An 11,205-nucleotide genomic window follows, 5' to 3' on the forward strand; every position below is an offset into this window, starting at 1 on the left:
GTCTCTTATTTGAATGAAGTCAACATTTAAATCTAAAGCTTTTTGTTTAAATGGATGCCGTTTTGGAACCAGATCCACAGCTCACGAGCAGCTCGTTAGTGGTTCTGTGCCTTACCATCCTATCAAAATGACCAAATGAATTTACACACCCTGTAGGTCTGAACTTGAAGCTTTGCCAGAACATAGGGTATATTTACAAAAGTGTTTTGATAAAATGTGAGTACCTAAGTTCTGTTCAGCATGTTACTGAGTAGCTACATGTCTGTCTTCTACTGACGTCCTACTGCGATTCACAAGCAAGACACTCCTGTAACAGTCCCGTCTGCAAGGCTACTTGCTTAGCATTCTTAGATCACATAAAATTAGACTCTGCTTAAAGTACTAAAGTTGGCATATCAATAGTGTTGCCCTTTTTACCCAAGAGTTCAGGGCATAGAGTGTTAACTAAATCAAATCCCATATACTAATTGCCTCTCTTGCCTGAGGAAAGTTAGCTCACATCTTCCAAATGAATACCATTACTTTGAAGACCTGGGAGTAATCCAAGGTAAAGGGAACAATCTCAGTTCTTTTTACTGAAGCTATACTGTTGTGCATTGACTAACCAAATATCAGGCCAAAGAACACAAAACTGTAAGCAGTTGGCTCTCCATAGCAATTGGCCACTCATCTGAAGGGGGGAAAAAATAAGTTTCAATATTTCTTCTGACAAATACTTCACTATTTTATACTAAACATTCTTTGGATCAGGACTTTAATCCAAACAGTGGTTTGGCATTTTGATAAGAATCAAGTTGAAAATTGAGTATTTATATGCATTTTTTTATTTTAAGTGAGTGAAACCAATTAAACAGTTGTGAAAGTGGGTGAAACAGCATAAAGACTCCTACACAGAATTTTTTTCCACTGAATTCTTTACATTAAACTCTTCAATTTTTCCTGCGAGTACATGCTGTTAAGAGTGGAGCTAGAAGCACTTAGAAATTTTTCACATAACATGCTTAGTTATTAATATTAATATTGTCTGTTTGGGATGTTCATAATGGGTAAAATTCATCCATAGCTGGAGATTCAGATAAGACTATGTACCACTGGATCCCTGTGCAGGCCTTCATATTAGCCTTAAAATAGAAATTAAGTAAAGCATAGGCCTTGGGCTGCCGCACCAGATAGAAATGAGTTGCATGTAAATTGCAATACCTATAATAAGTAGAAAAGTTTCCTTAACAAGATGTATATAATTAAATGAAAACATAAATTCTTTCTTTTCTGGCCAAGAGACAGTGGAGTTAGCTTGACTTTTTTGTGCGTTAAGGAGGGCAAAGCCTGGGATCAGCAGGTCCTTTGTAAACCTGTATGCTGTAAAGCTCTGTTCTGCCAAATGTTCAAGGGATCTTGATAGGATGGCAAAGCACAGGAGTTATGGCTGCTAGTCTTAACCTAGAGCTGGAGTTGTAAAAGGCAAGCTGAATCCCTTGCCAGTCTCAGGGAATGAATTCATGTGTTCTAAGAGCAGGATTATCTTCTAATAATGGAAGTATCATTAATATGCCACAGAAAATGTCAGGTTTTTAGAGCTATCTTATTACAACTCTTAAAAAAAATCTTTTTTAAAAATAAAATCAAAGTTAAATTAGACATAAAGGATATTCATTTACCACTGAAGTGTGATATTAAGTACCCAAAAGTCTGGTAATGAAAATGTTCCCATAGTAGTCATAATCTGTCATCAGATTTCACAGGTGACTTCTCTCTAAGCATTCAGGTTAGTGTAATACTGTGAATGTTGGTGAAAGGTACTGAAAAAACTAGGTATGCAAGATGGATGAGTCCATTTTATTGTGAGAGTTGATAAGTATTTATTTCTGTGACAATTTATTAATTATAGTAAATTTTACTTAGATTCTTAGGATTAAATCATAAAAAATAATAGGATGTTATTTTTATGTTTCTTATGTTCATTATCCTTAGTTATTCACAGTAATGTAATTTGAATATAATGTAATTTGAGCAAGTAGGTGCAAGGAAAGGTTCTTAAGGGGTTTAACATAGCTTTGTCCATGAAGAAAGTTCTCTGCCATGTACAAGACTGTAGTCCTGTGTAAGCTATAAGCGACATTTTTTTCCTATCCAAAACGCTGAGAAAAAAAAATTATTTCATGCAAGGTAAGGTGCAAATCACATACTGCCAATATTCTCAAACATGCAAAAAAATATGAGTGAAGCTGAAAACAGTATTATTGGATTAGATGTCTTTTACAAATACAATTAAAAATAACATTTCTTCTCTTTGCTGTCTTGTTTCTGAGCCTTCTAACATAAGTAGAAAGTCTAAAAACCTGCTGTCGTCTTGTTTTAGTTTTTGATGAAATCAGCTAAAAATGGAAGTTTTTACTACATCGGTATTTCATTAATATTGTTGCTGCGATGTTTTTATGACCCATTTTCAATGAAAAGAGACTGGTAAAAATTTTTGGTTTATGAAGGAGTTAGTTCTGTCTATAGTATATCATTTTTTCAAAAGAAGCTTTCAATCAGATTATTATTTTTGGTTTGAGAGGCTGTATATCTACTAGAGCTGTTTTGGTTTTTTTTTTAATGTAAATTTGAAAAAACAGAAATGAAGATAAAATGTCCCAAATACTTTGTTTTCACTAAAATTATATGATAAAAAGACAAGAATTTCTATGTTTATTTTTTCTTTAAATTGGTTTAATTTTTTATTTACATCAGAAAACAGATGTCATTTTATAGTTGATAAATGTGAAATCATTTCACATTTTTCCTGACCAACTGTAAAAGAGAGTGTCTCTTTAACAGATTGCATTCTTTCTCATTGAGTAGCAGTTACTGCAAACTGAACATATTTAGTGTTCATTATATATATATATTTTTCCAAATTACTATTTTTATATCAACCTCTACTCTTACCTACATGTGTTACATTCAGCTGTAACTGCTGTACTGTAGAACTAAGAAGGGTTTCTGCTCTAAGCATCAAAACAGTAGTTATTAAAATAGCTACCCTCAGTGATCTCTGCATATGTCCACAATTTCTAGTACATTCTGCAGTAAAAACAAACTGATTTCTAAGGAAACAAATGATCTTTGAAACACTCTAGGAGTAAAGTAACTGAGTGAGGAAGAAGTTCATTAGTGAATGTGCCACTGTGCATACAATAAACTGAGCATTCGACATAAATGTAATGTGCTCTGAGGGCCTGTAAACAAGATAGAAAGGGTCTACAACTTGCTTTTCCCTCTAGCACATTGACAGAGGGAGAGGGAAATGGAGCAGTCAGGTTAATTGGATTTGAATAGGATTCCCTTTATTTTAAGCCTGTTTTATTAATATTTAAGAAAATAGTTGTCTGTATAAATAAACTGAAATATGGATAAGCAGAATATCATCATTACTATGCTTTCAGTTTTTCCAATGTGGCATTTTCCTCTGTTGCAGGAAATAAAGAATTGTTCACTTGGCTATTCAGGTTGCACTTGATGAATRTCCACAAGCCGTTTAGACCTTTCTAAACTGTATTTGACTTCCAGAAGTATTTGGTTACAATTTTTAGCCAATAGTTATTGGTTTGTGGGTTGCTTCCTGTTGTATTTTCCATTCCTGACTGGAGCTCTGTTGCTCAGTTACTGCTCAACAGAGAGGTCAGAGAGGACTTTTTCTGTTTCCAATTCAGTTTGTCATAACTGATAGGAGGAGGTTATCACCACAGAGAGTTACATTTAAAAATTTTTGATTCATTTTTTGTGAATATTTTGTAGTAATTGTTTGAAAGTGGTTATTTTGTCAGTCAGCTCTGCTAGTAAATTTTAGCTCAAACAAACAACACAGAAGAGGAATGAATACAGTGAAAGTAAATGTAATAGTTTACCCATTCAGTGAAATGTGTTTGAGATATTCCCCCAAAACTACTAAGACTGGCAAAATATCGCTAGCTGTCTCTGATAGAAGCAGCCTGCAGGAACCCTGGTGGAAGCAGTAAGCCCAGGGAAATGACCACCTCACCTTTCAACTTGTCTGGAGAAGCCCCTCACCAAGGCTCCTTTTCGCTCATAGTCACCACTGGAGCAGATGCTCCTTATTATTTTTAACAACTGTTATCAAAAATGGTTTCCTAGTGTGGATGCTGTGGCTTAGGAGAGAGGAAGCTATATATGATTAATAAATGAGAAAGAAGAAAGGGGAAGTTCAATTTCTAGTGGAACTGCCAGGAAGAGAAGTGTTAACCGGGAGCTGCTGAGAGAACTGGGCAGTGGAGAGGGCAACTGGGTATATCTGGTTGAAGGAGAAAGAGTGGAGAGGACCAAGGTGCAGTGCATTAGTTCCAGCTTCTCTATGCTGGAGAGCTAGCACTGGGTAGGAGACCTGAAAAGGGCAGGAGTTGGGGAGAGAGGGAAGGGGGGAGGTCTTGAAGTTTTTTAGAAGTCTGTGCGCAATGGAGCAAATATACTTTCTCTGGGATGTAAGAATTATTCTGCGGTCCTGGAAAATAAATAGTTTTAGGCAGAGAGACCTCTTTGAAAGTCTGTGGTGATATTCTGGAAGGGCTGAGAAGACATGGTAGAAACAACATCTCATCACACAGTCCCATCCACAGATGAGTGTTCCAGTGTAGAGGGCAATAGGGAGATGTTTTTGAATTGGAGATGTATCTAAATCTATCTGCTAATCCCTGATTTTGAAATTGAACCAAATATCCTTTGAGGATCATTTCTCATGTACTTATAAATTCCTTTGGGTTTCTGCAGCTTGAAAATATTGTGAGAAAAACCTTTTCTCCAACAGAATTGTTGCTTCTGTTAATAACACACTGTTGAGAAAAAAGTGCAGAGGCATATAAAGAATTCATTGTGAGGGAGGATTTGTTAATTTTTAAAAGGAGAGGTGTGGAAGAAACCTGTATTTGGATTAAAAATCATTGTGAATTTAGATGATTCAGTGAAGCATACAGAGCTCAGTGCTGCAAGGTACTGAATCTCAGGGCTCTGATCCAAAATAGCATTTAAATACCTGCCTAATATCAGGCTCTTGAATAATCTTGTAGAAGTGAAAGAAATTTTCCATATTCTTGAAGGTATGTATGTGTATTTCAGTACTTTCTTAGACTGGATCCTTAGTACATTGCAGGTTTGAGCCCTTGTGAAGCAAGGAGTAGCAATGGAGAAGTAATTATAAATAGACCAACTAGAAATAATATCTTGATTTACAAAGTTACTGCAACAACTGGGCAGGAAAGAAAGAGTTCAAGACAGCAAAGTGTTGCTGACAGAAAACTTAGTCATAGTGTATGTTGTTACATTTGAAGATACTATGATTATAACATAGATACTGGTGATAGTTATACTATTGAAAATCAGAGTAACTATACTGAAATCATTATCTAATTAATTGCTCAGATTTATAATAATGCTGCAAAGCCATAGTAATGCTGTAATGTCAGCTGACTGTCTAGATTTAGCATTTCCATACAACAGTTTTGAGCTAGGAAATGCTAAATGCCAAATGCAACAATAGTAGGAAGGCATGTAAATAAATCTGTTTAGGAAGATGAACGTATTTCTGGAAGAGAGAGGGGAGGGAAATTGCTGCAGCCATGCATTAAATATTTGGGTTTAATATAATGAAGTAGAAAATCACCTGTGTTTTTCACTCTTAATAGGTAAGTACACACCCTGATGGACTGTTGTCTCTCCTCCTAGATCTTGATTATTCATGTGTTTCTGTAGGTGCACTGTAGAAATGTGACACGGTGTCTTAGGATGCTGGCTAAAATAAAAGCAAAGTAGATTGCTGAATGCTGCTGCTGTTAAACTATTATTTATTTGCTTTTGTGTTTTGTTTTCCCCTGGTTCTCACATAAAATACTGCAATCTTCTCAGATTCCTTTGAATCATAGAACTGCATTGTTAAAGAAAACACAAGTGTTCCCGCTTTCTTTATAACTGTAATTATATTTCTAATTTGTAATTCTGAAAAAGAGAATAATAAGTGGCAGCTCTGTCCCAGTAACTCAAAGTTGGGCTTCCATACCCTGAATGCTGGTACCAGCAAACGCAGTAAGTGATGTTGGTGGTGCTTGGACAAACTGTAAGGATAAGTTTTGTAAGATATTTAGATGCCTAAACTGTTTAGACGCTTTCAGAATTCCTAGTAGACACACAGCTGCCACTGAAATTCCACTCTTCATTTTCATTTTGGTGCTTAAACACCATTGAAATTTGTCCCTTTGGTCTGATCCAAAGCCTGTTGAACTCTGTAGATACTTCTGTGAGCTTTAGATAGTGCCCCAAATTGAGATCATGACGTTTATTATGATGCCAGGATAGCATCATTTCACAGTTGGAATTTTGAAATCAGGCTTCAGAAATGAAAATGCTTGTACAGATTTAGTGGTTACCACCTAATTCTTCATGTTCTGCTGAAGACTTCAAAGCAAAAGTAATGCCTAGAGAGAATAACAGCCCAGATCTGATTTTCAGCCATGCAGAGCACTGAGCAGTTCCTGCTGATAGGCCATTAGATCTCTCTCTCTCTCTCTGCTGTTACAGAATGTTTTTTTATTGATAACTTCATAACCTTCTTTTCCTTGCCAGGTTGTGCAGTAAGATATGTACAACTGAATTCTGAATTTGCACTGAAGCAAGTCTGGWATAATAACTGACAGTAAGAAGTGCAGTGAAATCACTGTAGGATAAAGAAGTAAAAAAGCCTAAAGATTCTATTAGTAGAGACTGATCTCTCTGTTATTCTAGGATTAGTACTCCTTTTTCTGTCTGGATTTTTTGTGTAGGCTTGATGTCTGCAGAGTAGATAGTAGATAGTGTCAGTAGACTGTTCTGAAAAGGTAAATTAGAGTTTCCAAAAACAAATCAAAACCCTTGGAATATTTTTTTTGTTTAAGATAAGGAAAAAGGTTTGCAAATTTTATGCTATTATTTTCCTAATGCTACAACAATCTGATTTCTCATAATAAACTTCTTGGGGTATAATGGCAAATAGCTCATATAAACTTGCCTGCAGGGATTTCTGGTGCAGATAATCTGTGAGCATTATGTACGTTTCATTGCCTGGATTCTTATGCAGACAGAGAATTTATTCTTGAGGTAGACATTTTTAGGAGGGAGAATATTGAATTGAATACATGTAGGACCCTCAGATTGTGTAATAATCTGGCCATAGTTCTTTTGACTGAAGGAAACGTCACCAGTTTATCCCAACTGAGTCTGAGTCACTTTTTTTTTTACATGATAGCTGATGTTTTCTGTGTAAACCAGTACTTGTTTAATACTTTTTCTTTCCTGCCTTGTATTAGGGCCCCCACAGAGAACCGTTTCCCCCAAACAAGACCATGAAGAAAGGAAGCATGATAAAGTCTTGGACAAAGGCAGTGAAAGCGGGACTTCCTGTAATGAGTTGTCCACTTCGAGTTGTGACAGCCATTCAGAAGCTAGCACTCCTCAGGAAAATGCCACTAGCACGCAGCAATCCACAGCCCACCAACCAAATACTCTCACTTTGGATCGTCCATCCAAGAAGGCGCCAGTGCAGTGGATGCCACCTCCAGACAAACGTAGAAACAGTGAACTCTTTCAAACTCTCATTAGCAAATCCAGAGAAACAAATCTTTCCAAAAAGAAGGTGTGTGAGAAGCTGAGTGTTGAGGAAGAGATGAGAAAATGTATCCAAGATTTTAAAAAAATCCACATTCCAGATTACTTTCCAGAGCGCAAACGTCCCTGGCAGTCTGAACTCTTACAGAAATATGGGTTATAGTAATCACCTCTTTCATGATGTATCTCTGTGGCATTTGATGTTTATTAAGTTGCCACTAACTTACTGATGTCCTCCTCCTGGCCAGCTCTGCCACCAGAGCTATTCCTGCTGCTTATTTCTTTTTGTGAACAGTGGATGTTGGATAGTACATGGTTTCTTTAAAAATATATTTAAGAAGATAGAAACTTAAAACATACAAAAGGTGTCTTATCTAAACCACCTCATAATTGTAAAGCAAAATGTGCATGGTCAAGAAAGATGGTTTTCAAACTGTAGACAGCTGAGCTTCATTATCATTCTGGAACTTATCAAATAAAAATCTCAATCATCAGTTAACACCTCGTTTTACATCACCAGTAAAAATGACTCAGACTTGCAATGGATGAAGAGAAACAGGGTTTAAAATGTGATTGAACTGTTTTCAGAACTAATTCCCAATGTTCTTTCAATGTTAATGCAATAAAGCAAATATCTATTTTGCATGAGCACAATGTTACAAATAAATCACACAAGAACAAGAGGTCGTCTGTTGCTTGGAGAATTATTTGTTTGAAACCAAGCCTATAAACGTAAAACATCTAAGGGATTGAATTTGCTTTGTTCTGGATCTGTGATTTTTTTGTGTGTACAGTGTTCTGTATGTAAAGATGGTGTAAATATGCCTTATATTGTTTTATTATTGCACCAACATTCATCTATTAGTGCTTGTCGAGATTATTTCTGTGAAATGCCAATTTATGGCAGATTGTGAAAACTGGTTTGACGGTCTGAAAGTTTCTGTTATGTCAGTCGATAAAACTGGAGAAAAATAAAAGAGACTAATGTATTTATTAAAAGAACCATCTGGTAGATTTTCTTGGCTATTATTGTCTCCTCTCTTTTTTAAAAATAAGCTAAAGCAAATTGTTACTTTTTGTTTAATGTTTTCTTAACTACTCCTCTGCTGAAAAACAAAACAAAAAACGTGTTTCAAGAGTGGGTGAATAATATTTGGGGTAGTGCCATTTAACTAAAACCATAATACAAACTCTCTTAAGAGGAAGAGAGCTACACTAGAGTGCTAGCACTCAAACTAGCAATGATACAGATCTCAGTAAGGAATGTACTAAAATTGAATAATTTCACTAAGAGAACCGAAAGCATTTCAAATCTGACAAGTTAAAAAAAAAAATTCATCTTAGAAATACGAGATTTAAAATATCACAGCAAAGTGCATTACTCTTACAAATAAAAAGTTTTCAATGAATAGTCAGCTCTTAGTAACAAAATTTGGTCTTTCCAACCAGATAAAGAAAAATCAATTCCTTTTTCATTATAATAACAACAAGAAGAAGATGATTTTGGCTCAGGCAGTTATACATGAAATGGGTAAGGACTTCTGGAGCTTGCAAGAGAGCTCTTGAGTTCTTACATACATTAAATTATTACTGTGCACATGCACACAAACTTGCATACACACATATAAAAGGATTTATCTCCATAGGCACTCTACACTAGGAACTGCACAGATGTGTGAAAAGAGATGTTACTTTACTTCTGGTGATAATTTTAACTGGTTTAGCTGAACTAAATAGGATTTTTTGTATTTAATTCCCAGAATTATTCCTAGAACCCTTATTATGCTTCAGTCTTCTAACAGGACATTTTTATAAAAGACTGCGTACTTTTGATAGCAATTCAGCTGCATCATTCACTACTTTTTTGGGGGTGGTAAAATCTGTCTAGAACTAATTATTATTTCCTCTCTAATTAATCAGCTTGTTCCAGCATTTCTTCTTTTGACAGCACTTTCTTGAAGGAATATATCTGATATTGAAAGAGTATATCTGAACTTTAACTTGAAGGAGTGTATCTGGGATAAACTAGTGAATCTAGTGTGAACTGTTGCAGTCCAGTGTGAAATCATTTGTCTTCTCTGCACTATCCTTATCTTCCTTACTTGCTTCTCTCTCTGAGGTCCAAAAGACCCATCCATTCTTCTGAAAGTTTATTGCTTCTTCTACACATCAAAGATTTTCTTTCTCTATCTTTTTCTAATCTTTGGCTTTCTAGTCTTTACAAGATGAAATTTCCAAGTATTTAACATTAGCTTAATTACCTTCAGTGGTTAGAATTGTTTTTATTTAGTCTGAAGTTGGACTAATATTGTGAGCTTTTGAAAAATCTCACACTGAATGTTTTTCTAGCCTTGTGAATCTGTGTCTTCATAGCACCTATCATAGATTATGCTGTTTTCCATTGCCTTCATTTAGGTTAAGTTTTCATCTTGAATGCTACCTTTTAGGTTCAGACATATTCTTGAACCTTCCCATTAAACCCTGCCTTATAGTATGGGGAAATTTTTGCCTTCTTAGATATTCTCAGTATTCCGTTACCCACCTAGGATATACTTAGGTGCATGTTTGAAGAGTCCATCCATTTTAATTTGTCCATCTATGGATATTTTGATGATCATCTTAATTTTGTTTTTAACATAATCTATTAAATTTCTCAGAGCATTTTTACTTCTATTATGAAATGTAAGAAAATATATACTTCATACTTGAAGAGAGCAGAATATTTTGTTAATACAAAGGCAACATAAACTTTATGATAAACTTAACTGCTTTCCATGTGTTCTTGAGGCATGTGAGTGATATGGCAGATAAACTACATCATTGCTATTACTTAGCAACCACACCAGGGTCTTAAGATGAAGTGTTTTGGTTTTGGAATTGCAGAGCAGACACTGTCCTACTCCTTTCTGAGTGAAAAATTGGGATGTGTTATAATAAGAGATGGAGTGGGAGAAGAGTGGCTCCCATGAAACCTTCAGTCATATTCTCTAATTCCTGTCATCCAGTTCACACAGTTACAGCTCCAAATCCACCTATATGTTTATTAATCTACAGTATTTCGATTTCAACCTTTAATTAGAGAGAAAGCAAGATGATGCATTTGGTGGAACAGAGGAGTTTGCGGGTGATTAGATGGCTAAAGTTGATAGGAAAATCCTGAGCRTAACAAGAGAATTATGTAACAGATACAGAAACTGATAAGGGCTTTTTTCTTGTATGTTCTCTTCTCTTCCCTTTTCCTTTGACTTCTGTTTTTCTTACTTTTCTGTGATAGCTCCTTTCTTCTTTTTTTCTATTTCAATCATCTTCTTCCTTTCCTCTTCTTTCTAGCTATTCTCTGTTACACACAGGAATGATCTACCAGCTTTGGGAAGCTATGCTTTTTATTGGTCTTTAGTAGAGGTGGTCACTACATAAAAATTCCATTCTATATGCTTAAAACATATATTGTTGTGGAAAGGAAAGAAAGATCAAAATACTGTGATTTGCCGATTTGAAATTAGAAAAGGAATGTCAAAAATAAATTATAGTTGGTATTTTTCAATATTTCTGTTGTGATTTTTATATTAATTTATA

At 35.3% G+C, this 11,205-nt stretch overlaps 1 protein-coding gene across 1 annotated transcript in view; it reads left to right on the forward strand.

Annotated features, from left to right (window-relative positions):
- The window catches only part of KCTD8 (potassium channel tetramerization domain containing 8), a 104,873-nt gene extending 96,230 nt beyond the window's left edge, over nt 1–8,643 (forward strand). Inside the window, exon 2 of the mRNA XM_026074726.1 lies at nt 7,332–8,643. Within this exon, the coding sequence (XP_025930511.1) occupies nt 7,332–7,792 (461 nt within the window). The 3' untranslated portion in view covers nt 7,793–8,643. The remainder of the gene's footprint in view (nt 1–7,331) is intronic.
- The last annotated feature ends 2,562 nt before the right edge of the window (nt 8,644–11,205 follow it).

Source organism: Apteryx rowi, unplaced genomic scaffold (assembly GCF_003343035.1).
Source record: "Apteryx rowi isolate R43461 unplaced genomic scaffold, aptRow1 scaffold_398, whole genome shotgun sequence".
Taxonomy (NCBI): domain Eukaryota; kingdom Metazoa; phylum Chordata; class Aves; order Apterygiformes; family Apterygidae; genus Apteryx; species Apteryx rowi.